This window comes from Crocodylus siamensis, chromosome 4 (genome assembly GCF_052110815.1).
Source record: "Crocodylus siamensis isolate JL-2025a chromosome 4, ASM5211081v1, whole genome shotgun sequence".
Taxonomy (NCBI): Eukaryota; Metazoa; Chordata; order Crocodylia; family Crocodylidae; genus Crocodylus; species Crocodylus siamensis.
The window spans coordinates 79,564,854-79,582,317 of NC_143398.1; the positions used below are offsets into that span (position 1 = coordinate 79,564,854).

At 39.3% G+C, this 17,464-nt stretch overlaps 1 protein-coding gene across 1 annotated transcript in view; it reads left to right on the top strand.

The window, feature by feature from the left end:
* LRRIQ1 (leucine rich repeats and IQ motif containing 1) overlaps positions 1-17,464 on the top strand; it is a 172,518-nt gene that overhangs the window by 45,589 nt on the left and 109,465 nt on the right. Inside the window, exons 15-18 of the mRNA XM_090042636.1 lie at positions 889-1,065; positions 8,290-8,766; positions 11,458-11,668; positions 13,552-13,671. Coding sequence (XP_089898762.1) covers positions 889-1,065; positions 8,290-8,766; positions 11,458-11,668; positions 13,552-13,671 — 985 coding nt within the window. The remainder of the gene's footprint in view (positions 1-888; positions 1,066-8,289; positions 8,767-11,457; positions 11,669-13,551; positions 13,672-17,464) is intronic.

Consider the following 17,464-nt stretch of genomic DNA (forward strand, 5'->3'; position numbering starts at 1 on the left):
GATCAGTCCGTAAATTCTCATAAAACAAAGGAGCAAATGGCACTAGGATTTATCATACAAATGAAGGAGGTCGATTGTCATTTTCATTTTATAATATGAGTTACATTTGAAGTTGTCATCAAATGTGTAAGTTAAATATGGGCAGTTTTAATTTCATACTAAATGGTCATAATTAGGGCCCAGGTTGCTAATATCATGGTCTGATTATGGCAGAGGCCACCATTTTTGCCCCTCCCTCCCCCGTTCCCCCGATTGGCTGAGGGGACAGGTTTAGGGCTGGTTTTAATTGCAACAGCAGAAGCCTTGCTCCCACCAATTACAACAGCAGAAACCTAGCTCCCACTAAGGTCTCTGATGGTTGCTGAAAAGCCCACATCCAACCAATGCCCCTCCCCACTTCGCTGGGCTGAGATGTTCTTGGCTTGCCTTTATTTCTTCTTATTGAAGGCAGAGAGCAGCATGATTGGAGCAGGGAAGCAGGCAGGCAAGACGCTTGTTCCTGGGCTTGGAAGCTGCTGGCTGCCTTAGGCAGAAATTCTTGGTATTAGATAGGAAGGGGCTGTTTGCACTTTTGTGCGTTTGTTCTCTTCCCCAGCTCCAACCCCAGTGCCCCAGTTTTCCTGCCCAGAGAAGCGAACAGGTCCTCCCCTACCTAGCGCCAGAGATGTTTAAAAAGTTTTAGTTTGTAAGATGATAAGAATGGGAAATATGAAATGCTTATTTTGTATTTTATATAAATGTTTCATGTGTATCAAACTTTTTTTTAAAGTTATATATGCAAAACTCAATCTTTTCATAAATTGTGCTGGTAAGATAGCTAAAATACAGTGTGTTTAATTAACTTTTTCTGTAAAGCTAATGATGACTTGTCCTTTTCTCTTTTAAAAGGTGTTCCATACTTCAAATACTTCCTAATTTGCGATTTCTTAATGGTGAAAACCTGAATTCTCATATGCAGCTCACAACTGAAAGAATTAAGGAGTCAGAATCACAAAGTTTTCTGGCATTTTGCCAAGCCCAGATTCAAGAAATTGGTCTATTAAAAAAGAAATCCACTGCACTAGGGTATGTATTTACAAGGTGTTTACAGGAATAATATGAAAGAAAAGCTTTATTTATGTGTTAAGATAAAAAGCTATATTAGGAATACTATTCAAAACATTTATCTCAAAGCAAATCATTATTCCTGTGCTTGTTAACAGTATCCAAATTTATAGACTTCTAATGAGTTTTTCTATAGGAATATTGTTGTTAACTCTTCACAAATGTTGGGTAGAAAACTGTGGCCTTTGTTGACTCAATTCATTCTCATTTCTTTAGATCATCAGGGTGTTGTAGAAACATATTCCTTCTGCTTTCTGACTTTCACTGGAGAACCTTTGCCATTTTGAATATGTCTTTCCATTTTGCTTCTGTTTGGTTGATATATCTTGGTGGATCCAGGATTATAAAGGTTGGGGGGCAGTTACAGAAGCAGTGACTGCTGCTGCATAGGTGGCTTAACCCTCTACTCCTCAATTCCCAGCCTTCCTCCTTCTTTAAGTCCTTGAATCTCACTGCTGCTCACAAGCAGGGGAGAATTGGTGGGGAATGTAGTGTATTGTATGGCAACTTGGGTAGCAGTGACCACAAGATGATAAAGTTTAGGATCCCGAGAAAAGGAAGAATGGAGAGCAACAGAGTAAGGACCCTGGACTTCAGAAACAGACTTTGACTCACTCAGGGAACTCATGGGAGGGAGAAGAGTCCAGGAGAGCTGGCTGTACAGGAACAATTCCAGTGCGCAGGAGACTAGCAAGTATGGTAGAGGACCAGCTTGGCTTAGCAGGGAACTCTTTAGTAAACTAAATCACAAGAAGGAGGCTTATGAGAAGTGGAAACCTGGACGTAAAACTAGGGAAGAATATAAAACCATTGCTCGGGCATGCAGGGATGAAGTCAGGAAGAGTTGCAGCTAGCAAGGAATGTGAAGGGTAACAAGAAGGGTTTCCACAAGTATGTTGGTAGCAAGAGGAGGATCAGAAAACTGTGGGTCCCTTACTGAATGGGGGAGGCAGCCTTGTGGCAGAGGACGCAGGAAAGGCTGAAGTGCTCAAAGCCTTTTTTACCTCATTCTTCAAAGGCAAGGTCAGCTCCCAGACTACTGCATGAGGCAGCACAGTTTGGGGAGGACATGAGCAGCCCTCAGTGATGAAAGAACAGGTTAGGGACTGCTTAGAAATGCTGGGTGTGTAAAAGTCCATGGGGCCAGATGTAATGTACCTAAGGGTGCTGACAGAGTTGGGTGATATGACTGCAGAGCCATTGGCCATCATCTCTGAAAAATCATGCCAGTCAGGAGAGGTCCCAGATGATTGGAAAAGGGCAAGCGTAATGCCTGTATTTAAGAAAGGGGAAAAGGAGGATCCAGGGAACTATGACTAATCAGCCTCACCATGGTCCCTGCAAAAATCATAGAGCAGTTCCTCAAGGAATCCATTTCTAAGCACTTGGAGGAGAAGAAGGTGATTAGGAACAGTCGTCATGGATTCACCAGGGATAAGTCATGCCTGATCAACCGGATTGTCTTCTATGATGAGATGACTGGCTCTATAGATGCAAGGAAACTGGTGGATATGGTATACTTTGATTTTAGCAAGGCTTTTAATACAGTTTCCAGCAATATTATTGCAGGCAAGCTAAGGAAGTATGGGCTGGATGAATGGACTGTTAAGGTGGACAGAAAACTGGCTGGAGTGTCAGGCTCAGAGAGTAGTAATCAATGGCTCAGTGTCTAGCTGGCAGCCAGTATCAAGTGGAGTGCCTTAGAGGTCAGTCCTGGGGCCTGTTTTGTTCAGTGTCTTCAACAACTTGGAAGATGGCATAGAGTGTGCCGTCAGCAGGTTTGCAAATGACACCAAGCTGCGGGAAGTAGTAGATATGCTGGAGGATAGGGCTAGGATTCAGAGTGACCTAGACAAATTGGAGGATTGGGCCAAAAGGAAGCTCATGAGGTTCAACAAGAACAAGTGCAAAGTCCTGCACTTAGGATGGAACAGTCCCATGCACCGGTACAGGCTGGGAGCTGACTGGCTGGGCAGCAGCTCTGCATAAAGGACCTAGGGGTTACAGTGGAAAATAAGCTGAATATGAGCCTGCAGTGTGCCCTTCTTGCCAAGAAGGCTAACAGTGTACTGGGCTACATTGCTAGGTGTGTTGCCAGTAGGGCAAGAGAAGTGATTATTCCCTTCTATTCAGCACTGGTGAGGCTACATTTGGAGTACTGTGTTCAGTTTTGGGCCCTCCACTACAGAAAGGATGTGGAAAAATTGGAGAGAGTCCAGTGTAGGGCAACAAAAATGGTGAGGGGGCTGGGGGACATGTCTTATGATGGAAAACTGAGGGAACTGGGCTTATTTAGTCTAGAAAAGAGGAGACTGAGAGGGGACTTAATAGCAGCCTTCAACTACCTAAAGGGCGGTTCAAAAGAGGATGGAGCTAGACTGTTCTCAGTGGTGGCAGATGACAGAACAAGGAGCAATGGTCTCAAGTTTCAGCCAGGGAAACTTAGGTTAGTTATTTGGAAGAATTTTCTCATTAGGAGGGTAGTAAAGCACTGGAACAGGTTACCCAGAGAGATGGTGGAAGCTCCATCCTTGGAGCTTTTCAAAACCCAGTTAGACAAAGCTTTGGCTGAGATGATCTAATTAGGAACAGTCCTGCTTTGAGCAGGGGGTTGGAATAGATGACCTCCTGAGGTCCCTCCCAACCCTAACTTTCTATGATTCTATGAATCAAGTAAGAATTTCCCTCCCCAGCCACTGCGTCTGGCACCCGTCCCCCCATTCTCTTCTGTGTTCAGTGGCACCTCCCCTCTCCTCTTCCCCTCTCCTCTTAGGAGCTGGGCTCAGCTGGGTACAGTGGCAGTGGTGGGCAAGTTCTCCCCTCTGAACCTGTTCCCAGGGTCATGGAGAACACCCAAGCGGACGAGGCGGAGACAGAGAATCTTCCCACTGCTGTTCCTGGCCAAGCCCAGATCCTAATGCAACATGGCTGGAGCAGGGTAGGAGTTTCCCTGGAGATTCTTCTGCCCCTTGGCCAGCTCAGGGTAGCAGTGAATGAGAGGAATGGGAGGGGAAGTGCTGCTTAGCACAGAGGGAAGGGTAGGGGTGAGGATTCTTATCTGCTGCACCCTCAGTGTGGCCATTTCAGCCCCTCTAGATCTGCCTCTGCTTGTTAGTATATACTGAAGGAGTATTTATCCTTCTACATTTTAAATGATGTGTACATATGATATTGTCTTGACAAAGGGATTACCATTTTTACTCTAATAAGATGAGGTTCCCTTCTCTTCCCATCAGTATGAAGGAAGAAGCTTCTCATTTTGCATTCACATACAAGGAAACCTCATTAAATATGTTGTCATTAAACTACTGCCAGAAGCAGCATGTGCTTAGTAGTAAAATCAACTATGAAGCTGATTAAATGCAGCCAACATTGAGCATGACTATAAAACACATGGTCCATATTGGGCAAACGTAATGATGGGAACCTACCACAAGATAAGTTAGCAAATCTGAATAAGATGCATGGTAGTGCCCATCGCACTCAGTCTCCCTTAGTGCTGACTCTTTTTCAAGTCATAGTGAGCAGAGCCCCCACAACATTAAATAAGTTTCAACTTCCTCTTCAGTCCCACAGTGGAGCTATGCTTTTCTTTTTCATTTCCAATGATTCCCAGGGCTGGAGTAACCCTTTAGTGGGCCCTAGGCAAACGAACTCATGGGCTCCAGGCCAGTCGAGACCCCACCCCCCTACCCCCACCCTGGTGCTGCTGCTCACAGGGCTCAGAGCTGCAGCTAGGGAGCATCTGCTGTGGCAGCAAGGCCAGCAGAGGGGAGGGGAAGGGAATGGAAGATAAGCAGATGGCACCATTCACACCGCCACTGCAGAGGGAAGGACCAGGCCACAGAGGGAAGGACTGGGCCCCCCTGCAGCTCAGGTCCCTAGGCATGTGCCTAGTTTGCCTGTGTGTTAATCCAGGCCTGATGATTCCTGTTTCTTCACCAGTCATAAATGACTGGCAAATGTCAAACAGCAGAGCCCCAAACCATTCATCCAGAATCTCTCTGTTGCCCCTTTTCTCAGCCTGTCACTTACGATTAGTGTGGCCCCACCCTACATGAGGTTGAGCTGGACGAAGTTGCATCTCATCTGCATATCATTTTTTGAAGGATCCTGGGAATTGTGACAAGAACACCTGGTTTCAGTCATGAATGGGAGCTAATTAGCATATGGATCCTTTGTGTACACACACATACTGATCAGTGCTGAAATGTGGGGTCCTCATGGCTTGAAACACTAACTCTGTTGGGGCCCAGCCCAGTGAACTAATGGGAAATCATAAGCCTTTTGGCTTTGAACCAATATCATGCATAGTTTGTACTGTATGTAAGTAGGTACCAAAGTGCTGCTGAAAAGTGTTTATGGAGTACCTGTGCTATAAGTTGCAGCAGTCGCAAAAAAAGATAACATGCATCAATTCTGTTTGAACTAAGTCTGTGGGTACCTATGGTAAGTTACCCATATGCAAATTACTATAGGCATGTTTATTTCAAAGTCAGGGTTTTCAAATTTGCCCCTCACTTCCATATTCTCAGGGAGAGCAGAGACTTGACAGTAAGGAGGTGTGAGAAGAAGTTGGGGGGACAGAGCATGGAGGGCCACCTGACCCTGTAAATTTATTTTCCCTGCTGTAGCAGTGGAAAGGGGGACAAATTCAAGACAGACCTCCAATAATTAGATTCAATACCTGGAAAATTATAACAAATTTATAACAAATTGGTGTGGTCATCTTATATTCAGGGTCATCTTATAGTCTGTAAAAAAAATGGTATTTTTGCAAGAGTCCATTTTGCTCTACATTAACTTTATCCATTCTATCAACACCTTGCTCCTTCACTGCTTGAGTTCATGTTTGGCATTGAAATTTTATTTTTATCATGTATGGTGATAAGACTTAGATAAGATCCACCCACTTTAGTCTCTCTGGCAATTCTTTGGCTTTTGTATCAGACTGCCTGAAGATTCCCTTGGTCAATTTTCAAGGCTTCTGGTATTCAGATACCTTTTTTCTTGTCTAGAACATGTTCACACTGAATGCCCCTATGCCAACATGCTTTAAGATTTAATGTTTTTGTATCTGGCCATGTTGTAGCTGATTTTTGGGGGGCAGGTTCAGACGCAGATGGGGGGTGGTGCTCCTTCATCAGTTTATCACTTGTAGCAGTGTATCCTTGCTAGAAATGCTTCATAATATTCATTATGGAGCAGAGAATGTCATGGTGTCCCAGAATTTGCATGCATTATAATTGATATTTTGTATGTAAAAAATTACCTACCTCTCACAGTATGGTAAATCTGAAACAAAATACAGAGCTGAGAAGAATTCATTGCATTCAGAAGTTTCAGTCTATCCTAAGCATGCAGTTGGACCAAGGAAAGATCTCCCATAAAAAAAATAACTTGCTTTGTGCATATTTCTTGAACCATTATGGCCACAACATCACTTCAAAACTAATTTTATGTAAAGTTGTATTTATAGTTCAGAAAAAAAATTACTAATTAGAAACAATTATGGCTGCTGCAGTACTCAGTAAGGATGGAAAACAGTAGTTGCTGATGTGTGTGGAAAATGATATCCATAAAAAAAAAATACATATTTAAAAGAATAGAAATGCTTGAGAAAACTAAAATGTTCTCTTATTGAAGTTTGTTCCACAGTTTATGTATTTATTTTTAGAAATTTTGAAGGTTTTTTGGGGGGAGGAAAGAACCCTAATCATTCATAACTGATCATTGAGAAAGTTGAAATAACTTGTGTAAAATTGGGCTTACAAAATATTTGCTTGGCTGAAAACCTTGTATGCTATATTTTGGCTCACAACGCATTTTATGGATGATTTAAGAACCATTGAAAAGTGCCGTTCATAAAAGGAACCCTAAACAATATGTACCTACATAAGCTTAAACAGCACAGCTATTATATCTACATACTGCATTACTTTCTCCAAATTGGCTGACTTAATGTGACGCTGCTTAAGAACAGACCAAAAAAAAATAAAAAAAGAGCAAGCTTCTTGTCTGTTTCACATCTCACTAAGTTATGAGCCCCTGTAGGTACGACCTCAACTATGTAAGCTGCCAAAAGTAATCACCGCTTGGGTCCCTAATTCATGTTTCATATGCCACTACTACCCGATTAAAATCTTCTGTACTATTTCTGCTTTCAAATTCATTGTTGTTACCACATTTAAGAATTATTATTCTTTAATTCTCCTTTAATAAATGCCTCCTGTCACAGAATCTTTTGACACTTGGTAGTAAGTAGCCAAAAAAGAAAACACGCACTTTAGTTGCCATACTTTGTTTTCAGCAAACAGATACGCAGATGCCTAGCAGTAATAGACCCTAAGGAAAATTGAAAACCTTATAAATACTAACTATTTAACACAGTGAAAATGACAGGAAGGCTCATAAATGGATATTTGACAAAAGAAGTAGAAACAGTAAATTCTTTCATGTATTTATAAGGGACATTTGTAAACTGCAGTTGACTTGTAATAATGATACTTATACATTCCCCAATGAGGAATTAAATCTTACCACACAATTCCAAGCAGAAGCTTAGATAAAATCTGACTGAATATTCCATTTATCATAACTCTCACATTCCTTTTAAAAATAACCTAGTGTGATCATTCATATTAAAGCACCAAAAGGTTCATTTTCTTTTTAAAATCTTAGTGTGAGTGCGCTGTTTTTTAACTAGGACATAGAAGTTTAGGGCCCAAACATTATTTATGATGTGGGTGTAAACAGCCAGCACAGAATTCTCATTGCTGAGAGGAGCTCTATACTAGTATACACCCAGCAGAACTGGCTTCTTTGTCAACAGGTCTCCTAGCTCCTGAGACAGAGGTAGCTGACCATTATATGCAAAGACTAAAGGAAAAAAAGGCAACCTATCAGTATAGGAAAGCAAATAAGCTATTATCAACTGGAAATAATGCAAACATAAAACAAGAGAAAAGAAACAGTTTAATATTATGATTATATACGACAAATTGGCAACTGAGACAGGAATCATTTACTATTTAGTGTTCACAAAAATGTGTCCTGTATTCTTCTGTACTTGGAATATATATGGCACGCGTGAACTAAATAAGGGCACTGTTGATTTTTTTTTTTTTTTTTAATATCCTTTGTGTAGTCTAAAATAAATGTAATTGCATTTTTATTTTTCTTCAGAAATGCCTTTTCCTTTGATGCTGTACAAAACCAATGTTGGTATTTTGAGGAACTCATGAAAGTCAGTAATGAACACCGCTATGCACATGAATATGGAGGCTTCAACATCACTGACAGAGATGAACCAGAAGCACTGCAAAATCATTTAAAGGAAACAGTTACCAACAGGCTGCAGCAAAATAACCTCTTTATCACTGGTGCAAAGGAAAATAAGCAGGGCTCGTTGGATCCTTCTGAAAGATGGATTACTTCTGGCTACATTCAGCCCATTAACTCTTCAGTATCTTTATACCAAAAGGAAAGCAATGAAGAGCTCAGAATAGAACAGAAGAGTACAGAATTTTGCCACAGTCCCAGTAGTGAAGGTGAAGATCCCAATAAAATAACTACCCATACTAAAAGAAACATATTCAGAGAGCCAGTTATGGCATGCAAAAAGGGAAGAATTCTTCAGTGTTCTGAGCATGATGGAGAAAAGTAAGATATACATCTCAGATCCATTTTTATATAACCTGTGATAAAAAATGAGCAGTCGTAAACCAAGATAAACTTCTAAATTTTTTATTGCACTAATTGTATAGTTGGAAGACATGTTAGAGAAGCTTTCAAGCACAAAATGCCTTTGTTCAGATCACCCTTTGTTATGTTAGGCAGTATACATGAGGTCAGTTGCAACAGATTATCCACTTTCAAGATTTTGAAGAGGCAGGGATTTCTTAGGGTGATACCTTTTTATTGGACCAACTGCTGAGATAGAGTTAGACAGGCTTTTGAATCCAAGACATGCAGGTCAACTGATGAAGACTGTCTTACATTGAAAAACTTGCCTAACTTTATCCCAACTGTGCAGCATGGATCCAGGGCTGCTACACTGGTAAATTTGCACCCCCTTTTGATTTCTGAGCCACCCAGAGTTTAAAACCAACTGTGGCAGTAGCAGCAGCATTTCTAGTCAGGTAGTGCTAATGAAGTCAGTTGACTTCTGACTCTTAATCTACCCAATCCCTTCTAAACTCTTCATTTCATGGTGTTAATGATACTTTCTTCTTTTCAGTGGTTTTGATGTTCCACCAATCAAGGTATTTTTTGTTCTCCAATTCTGTTAGCTGTTCCTGGCAATGACATTGTAATTTCACAGCACTGCAGATTGTTTCTCATTCATTCCAGTGAAGTTATGTTTGTTTCTGCTTCAATCTGAAACTGAATAATACAGCCCTAGGCCCCTAAGCTTCTGGTTCAGGGCTTGGTAGTGTTTTTGGGCAGAGTGTCAAAGACATCCCAGAACTGACTTTTAAGATCTTGGCATGCTAGAGATGGATGGCAGGGGAGCTGCAAGGGGTCTGATCCTTCTTGTGGCAACACAGCCCTAGCCCCTTCCCTGCCATCTGCCCCAAAGTATGCGTGCACCTGCTGGTGGCAACATGCTGGGCTGGGGCTTTACAGACCCTGGTGCAGCTGCTTGCAGCATCCTCGCCGCCTGCTGTGAGTAGCCCGGGCACTATGGCAGGTGGTAGAGGCCTGCCCAGGCTGGCTGTGGCAGATGCCGGGAGGCTGCAAGCAGCTGCATAGGGGCCTGCAGAGCGGAGCCCAGCTGATTGCCAGCAATGGGTGCACATGCATCCCTGGGTGAATGGCGGGGGAGCTGCAAGTGGCCGATCCTTGCTGTGGCAGCACAGACCCAGCCCCTTCCCCATTGTTCATCCCAAGGTGCATGCTAAGCAAAATACATTTGTATGCCATACTTTGGCGCATATGCTGGGGGTTGCCAACCCCTGCTCTAGTTTATTTTTTAACTGGAGAAAGATATGTTGTTGTTTTATATGTGATAATGCACCTCACCATCTGCATCCCCTTTTTCAAAATTCTAGATCTACCCATGGTCAATAAAAGATATCGCTCTAAGAAATCCTTGCCTCTGGCATAATTCCTGGACCATCATGGCTATATCAATCAGTCCAACACTAGCATAACATTCTGAAAGTCATTGAAAAGTGTGTTTCTTCATTTCCCTTAGTAGGATAGTGTTCAGAAAGGAATCCTTCTTTTTAAGATGTTCTTAAACATGTAAGATGTAGCAGTTTGATTATTTATTGTGGAATTTATTTGCTTTCAGAAAGAATGTAGAATTTTAATTGATTCCATTGAAATCAAGGGTACAGAATGACCCATTATGAAATCTAAATACTTTTGAAAATGTAGATTTTTTTTTCTAAATGTTGCATTTAAAATAGTATTGGTTTTGATTTTTTTTCTTAAGTTTAATCTTCACATGTAAGAACCTAACCATTGAAACCATATCCTCTTTAATAATGATGATCACTTATACTTTACAGACTGTTAGAGAGAAGCAAGACATGCTCTTTTTTCCCTACAATTTTGTTGTTGTTTTTTTTAACCGAATTGATTAATAGTTTAGAGAGAAAATGTTTTGTTTGGTGGGGAGGGGTTGGTTTTGGCCCTCCTTCTTCCAATATCAGATTTTAAAAAATATACCTTCATTTTTACTGAGTTAACTTAAAAACATGTATGTTGGATTGCCGCTAGAACCTGTTATAAGTCTGAAGTAGCTGCACATCATAAAATAAAGTATACAAATAGAAAGGAAAGTTGTACTATTTCTCATTCCCCTCCCCACCACTTTTAATTTGTATGATAAATGCTATTTTGGGGGGATGGATTCAAAAATAATGTGGTCAAAACATACAAAGGTGCCACTGGACTTGGATTTCTTCAGCATTCTTTTTCTATAGGAAGAATGTAGCTTTGTTCCATGAGGTGCCCAAACATTTATAAATTAGCAACCACTGGACAGATCTGAACTGTATGAATGTTTCCTTCTAATTACCTTGATACCCTGCACACAAATATTTTCAAATTAATGTATATATTTAAAAACATTCCTAATGTATTATTTTTCTGAAATAGTTGCACTGTTTAAAAATAATTTTAATTTAGGTTTGCACTTCTCAAGGTTTTGCCATCTATTATATATGTACAGGGTCTTCATAAAGTCCTTGTGCACAACCTATGTTATTCAAGTGCACAAGGACTTTATGAAGACCCTGTATATGCTTCCGTGCATCAAATTTTACTGGGTACATATAACAGTTAATGACAGAGCATCCATTTCTTCATTTGCATAAAGCTTTATTTTTTTTATGTTGACAGCTTGGCAGCTACAATAATCCAGTCATATTGGCGAGGTTATGTAATTCGCAGAGATATTCATTTCTACACTAGACTACATATAGCAGCAACAGTGATTCAATCTGTTTGGCGGCAATACCAAACCAGGAGAAACACTTCCCTCCACAAAAAAAACTGTGATCAAGTCACATGCACAACAGAACAAAAGAATAGAGCTGCCACTCTTATTCAGGTTCGTTTGCTATTGTGTTGTTTATATGGCTTCAGTTAGCTTAGTAGGAAGAATCTGATTACCTGTATTTATAAATGATGTTCTTCCTTTGGGGGGGTGGGGGTAGAGAAGAGTTGTTTAAACAAGCAATTAATGATTCTAGCAGAAAGGGTCTTTTTTCCTCTCCATAATGTCCTGTGTAATCCATAATGTAGTAAAAAATGTATGCCTTATGTCAAATGTTATTCCCTTGTATTAGTCAGGACTTGATTTCACTTTATTGTTTCAATCTGAACTAATCATTGTTATGTATCATCTATGGACTGTTACAAAAGCTCTAGTTTTTAAATTAAAGGGACACTTCCAGGATTTTTAACCTTTAGATTACCTATTCTGAAAGTTGTTCTATATTGTAGATCTCTTGTAAAAATGTCAGAAGCATGAAAATGACATTGGAGCATAAATGCCATTTTTAAAATCACATAGGCACTCTAGAACCTAAATCTTATTGATCGTCAAAGGACTTCAGTCACTTTTGAAAGTTTTGTCCCTTCCCAATGTGTAATTTTATACTGGAATCTGTTCAGGAGGATTTGTTTTCTGGGAGTGTAATATGTGAGAAGCAGACAAATAATGAGATAAAGAAGGATTTCTCTTCTCCCTAAACTCTAGAGATGTGACAATTGGAGCAGAAGTCACTTTCGTATGAAGCCTGTCATTTCTTGTTACTGGAGGAGTATAGGAGATGAGATAATAACTTAATTTAATTTAAATCCAGCCAATCTAAACTGTAGTATAGTATGCCAGGTGGCAATGCCATTACTGTTGTTGTATAACACGAACAACATAAAAATATAAAGAATAATGTTTGCATTGAAATGTTAGAGGTTTTGTTACTCTTTGCATGGACACTGTGCCGCTTTTTTTCTCTGTTCACAGTGGTTAAAGGCCAGCAGAGTACCCAATTGGAAAGCAGCTCTTCATTCTTGACATTTTCATTATGTTTATGATCAGTCATTACAGTTTGTGACAGCCTATTTGTAAATTATGAGGCAGAGAAAATACAATGCTATTATTTGCATATACTTATTGGCAGAGAGAAGGAAATAGCAATATCCTTAGTAATTTATACATTGTAGAACTCTGTGAGCAAGGAAAGTTGCTGTCCCAGTTCTAACAAAATCTGTCATAAAACAGGAATTTTCCTTTAAACCCATGCTATATATAAATACAGTAATAAAAATAACATCACTGTGTATAATAGTGCCTCTTATCCTAAAATACTCCATAGGTCTTTACATGTGTTCCTAATATCTTGCATCCTTTACCAATACTTAAGTCCTTATACTTCTGGTTTATGTTCCTTTTCAACATAGAAACTTCTACTATCACTACTACAAAAATTGTTTTGTTTTGTTTTTTTTTAATGGACCAAACTAAGTGTGAAGATGAGGGTGACTGGCCTAAGTTAATTGCATGAAATGGCTGCAGGACTTATCACTAGTAACTGGTGGAAATTTGGTGCAAGTGTATTTTTGTGGTCTCAGTAATTGTAAGTTAACATTCAAGCTTCTTTTTTAATATTGTCTTCCTCCTCAGTTTATAATAGGCCCTGAAGGAATTGTGAAATAATTAATTAGTTGACCTACGTTTGTAGTTGAGGGAATTTCAGGATTCCATTCTGCTTGCTTGAGGAGAGCCTCTTGAGTATTCTAAGCTGTAGACATATGCCGGCATTTAATTTGTCTTGTAGTTTTAAATGTCACATAAAGTTCAAAAAACAGATCATTGAGCCATTAAACCAAGGTCTAAGATGTTTTATCTTCCTAATGGGATAACATAGAGAATCTGGATTTGGGTTTGATCTATGGCCTTGTATAACATGCTTTAAATTTTTTGCTTAGGCATTTTGGAAGGGTTTCCTTCTGAGGAAAAAACTGGCCAGTGCTCTTGCTGCTGTTAAAAGTGCTGAAGTGGAGGATGACTATGAAGAAGTAAATGTGGATGATTTTACATTTGATGAAGTAAGCATCATTGTTAATATAAAACCTTCGTACAAAATGCAGTTATTTTAAAACTGTCCTATGGGTGTTAAAAAGAAAACAAATAACATAAGACATAAGAATTATATGATGAACATTAAATTATATGTTGGGTATTTTATATAACCAGAGGAAAAGAAGCATTTGGTTTATAGAATTCATTTAAATGTCTTTGTCATGGATTAATGGTTTCCTGCTCTTTGAAATGTTCTAGTAGCTACTCCACTATTAATGTCACACCCAAACTGAAGTTCCATCTATTTCTAGCGTCTGGGAACATAAAATGGGTAAGACAAGTGACTATTTTTACTAGAAAAAAATATAACATTTCTAATATTACTGTTTATAGTGTATGGAATATAAAGTGCAGCAGCATAGTTCCAAAAATATTACAAAATCACAACTTTGATGAAAAGACAAACTAACCCAGACCCCGCTGTCATCAGGGATTCCAGTGATCCAATAAGCATGCTATCATTAGTATAACGATTATTAATTTGTTTAGCAGTTATGCAGACATGAAACTGGTGGATATAAACTTGTTAAAGGAAAAACAACATATTTGTTTATTTTTAACAAACCTGGATGCCAAACACATGCACACAAACAAAAGGTGCAGGCAGTAAGGTTGCTTAGTAGCTACCTAACTTCTCTGTTCAGGAAAATGACTCAGGGGATCAGGATTTTTAGTACAAGAATAATTTAAGAAGAAAGTAATAGCGGGCGCATCTACACATGCATTAATGCACCTTTTCTAATGTGCATTAAATTTAGTGCCTCCAGTATGAGGGCACTTTTGCACAGGGCAGGTTTGATTTAAATCAAATAGATTTAAGTCATGATTTAAATTACGGGTCAGGAAGCCTCCATTTTAATCAGACAAGGTTCTTTGGGTAAATCTGGTATTTTTTAATTTAGACCAACTAAATAGTTGGAAAAATTTTTCTTAGCAAGCTTTTGGGTTTAAAAACCTTTCATCAGGCTGAGGAAGCATCTGCAAGTCTTATGTGCTCTTCCTGGATGGAATGAATAGTAAAGAAAGTGGAGGCTGGTATGCATACAAGAAAACCAATCAATGAAAATGTAAATTCAGTCAGTAGGTGAGAGACAGGCTGGTGGGGTGGGGAAGGGGGATGAATGTAGCAGGTAAGTAGTGGAGAGGTACCTGGGGACTCAGATGTCAGGCAGATTATAATATCTCATAAATCCAGTGTCTGTATTTAGTCCATGATTTTTTGTATCCAGGAGGTTGATGAAGTGAAGTTCATAAGCTTGTCTGTGAAAAGTGTTTTGTAAATACCCATTGAAGATTAGAAAAAAGAGATTGGAGAGAGACAGTGGTTTTCTTGTGAGAAATGTGTCCCCACCGGTAGGCTAGGCCCTCCAAAATGCTTTTCAGTTGGCCAGTCAAATTTTGGCAACAATCAGTATTTGTCACAGTGTATCACACTTAAGAGTCTGAGAGTATAAATAAACACTTAAAAGAAAGAATAAGAGACAGTCCTATCAACAGCATGTTTGGCTTTATGAGACTCGTAATACAAGGCACAACCAAAGGTTGTCAAGACTTCTGACCAATACAGTATCTTGCAATCTGTCCATTTTTATGAAAAGACAATTCTCGATCATAGTCATAGGAATATCTTTGGTGTCTTTTATCCCTTTTAAGAACAACACACAGAACAAGAATAAACATAGAGGAGTCCAGAAATTTTGGAACCTGACAATTTTTAAAGGTGGTCTTCACATCTAGAATATATATGGTTCAGCATAAAATGAGTATACAATACTAGTTGGAACCTGCCTATTCTGCTACTTATATATCCTATATTTATTTCTTCCCTCGCTGCTTTTCCATTTTCAAAGGAGAAAATGTGTCAGAGAAAGGAAACAGGAGGGAAAAGAGCAAATGAGTGGCAAAAACCACTTTATATAAGTGTGATTGACAAATATTTGCCACCTTGTTTCCTGTTAATTAATACAAACCTTGTCAGAGAGGATTTCTAAGAATGCTGGGGAAATAAGAAGTGTATGGCAAATCCACAATTTCAGCACCATGTGATATAGATATATTTGGAAGATTGTAGTAATTTCCTTTTCAGGTAAGTGTTTCCTTTAGCATTTTTTTAAAAAAGTATTAGTTGCATTGCATTTCTTAATATTACGATGTTTGGATACTAAATATGAGTTCTGTAGAGAAACTAGCTATCAAAGAGAAAAAAAACTGTATTTGGGAAGCTTTATTTTATAATGTTGGTCTTCCCCTTCAATTACTGTTATCCTAAATATAAACATTATTTTAAAACAACAAATTAATTAGTAATAAAGAAAATTCAACCCTATGCTTAGGTCAGAAGTTGTTCCTGTGTTCCAGACTAAAAAGATTTCATGATCCAAGCTACAAGCAATTAGATATATATGGGTCTGTCTGTGGAGAAAACTAGTACTTCACTTTCCTCCTAGGTTCCTCTAATAATACTGATACTGAAGTCATTTATAACACTGGCTTCATTGACCACCTCCTCTCAGAGAGCATGGAAGTTGATATTAATATAGAAGTGCAAATTCTTGGGGAAAAAACATTTCTAAGCAGAACAGTATGACCTAAAGTTCTTGACTCTTTAGAAGCAAACTATATGTAAAGCCCCTAGGCTGTCTGCTGGAAAAGATTAACTAGGCCCCACGTTACCTCATTTTGTATGTAAAGTTCCTAGAAATGCTATGATAAATTTATAAGAGTAAAGATTATGATGAATGTAGATGAGGGTTAAATGGGACCTCTGTATAATTGATGGCAGGCAACTGAAATGAGCCGTTTAATGTAAAATAGCTTAGAAAAATGTATAAAAATAAGTATTCCAGGCACAGCATTTTTTGTTCTTGATATACAGAAATATTCAAAAGAATTAATATAAATGAACTTTGCAGAAGTAGTAGGGGAACAGATATCGCAGCAGTGGCCAAACCGTGGCTTGTGAGCTGCCTGCGGCTCACTGGCATGGTACTTGCAGCTCTCCAGAGTCAAAGCCCTGCTCACTTCTCTGCTCTGGGACAGCCAGCTCAGGTGCTGGGCTGCCGGGATGGGGGCTCCAGCTGCGTTGCTTACCACGAGGTGCACTCCCCACAGGGAAAGCCTGTATGGCAGGAACTCAATCTTGGAGCCAGTGCCTGACTCTTGAACATTAAACTGGAGAAGTGGGCAGAGCTCTCTGGCTCGACCTTCAGTGGAGGACCAGATGTGGCTCCCAGGGTGAGTAACTCTGGCCACCCCTGACATATCAGAACCCTACAGTAATCACTAGGTAACCCAGACAGGAAGAATGCATTTTAAACTTGAAAATAGATGCTGCAGACATATTATATCTGGATATTTTGACATTCTGGAGAATTTATTAGAGTGACTCTAGCATTCTGTGTTTAGCTTGGTTATTTAAGCCAGATCCTTGATGTTGCACCTCAGTGAATAAAGGCTGATAAGCATACCCAGTTAATGACACAACAACCCTGTAATACAGCATGTATGATAAGAAACACTATGCTGTTTATTTTTAAATAATTTTATTTTATTTGGGCGAATACATATTTAGGGAAAGATCTTTGGGACAAAAGGGTGGACTCAACATGGATCCATTAAGTTTTATGCAACTATACCAATATGCAATAGATGAGGATTTGGCCCACTGGATGTAAAATACAATACAGAATTTATGTCTTTACCTTCTTTGACATTTCTGGACAGATGTTTGTTTTCTGTTTTGAAAAAGTAGATTCTAGT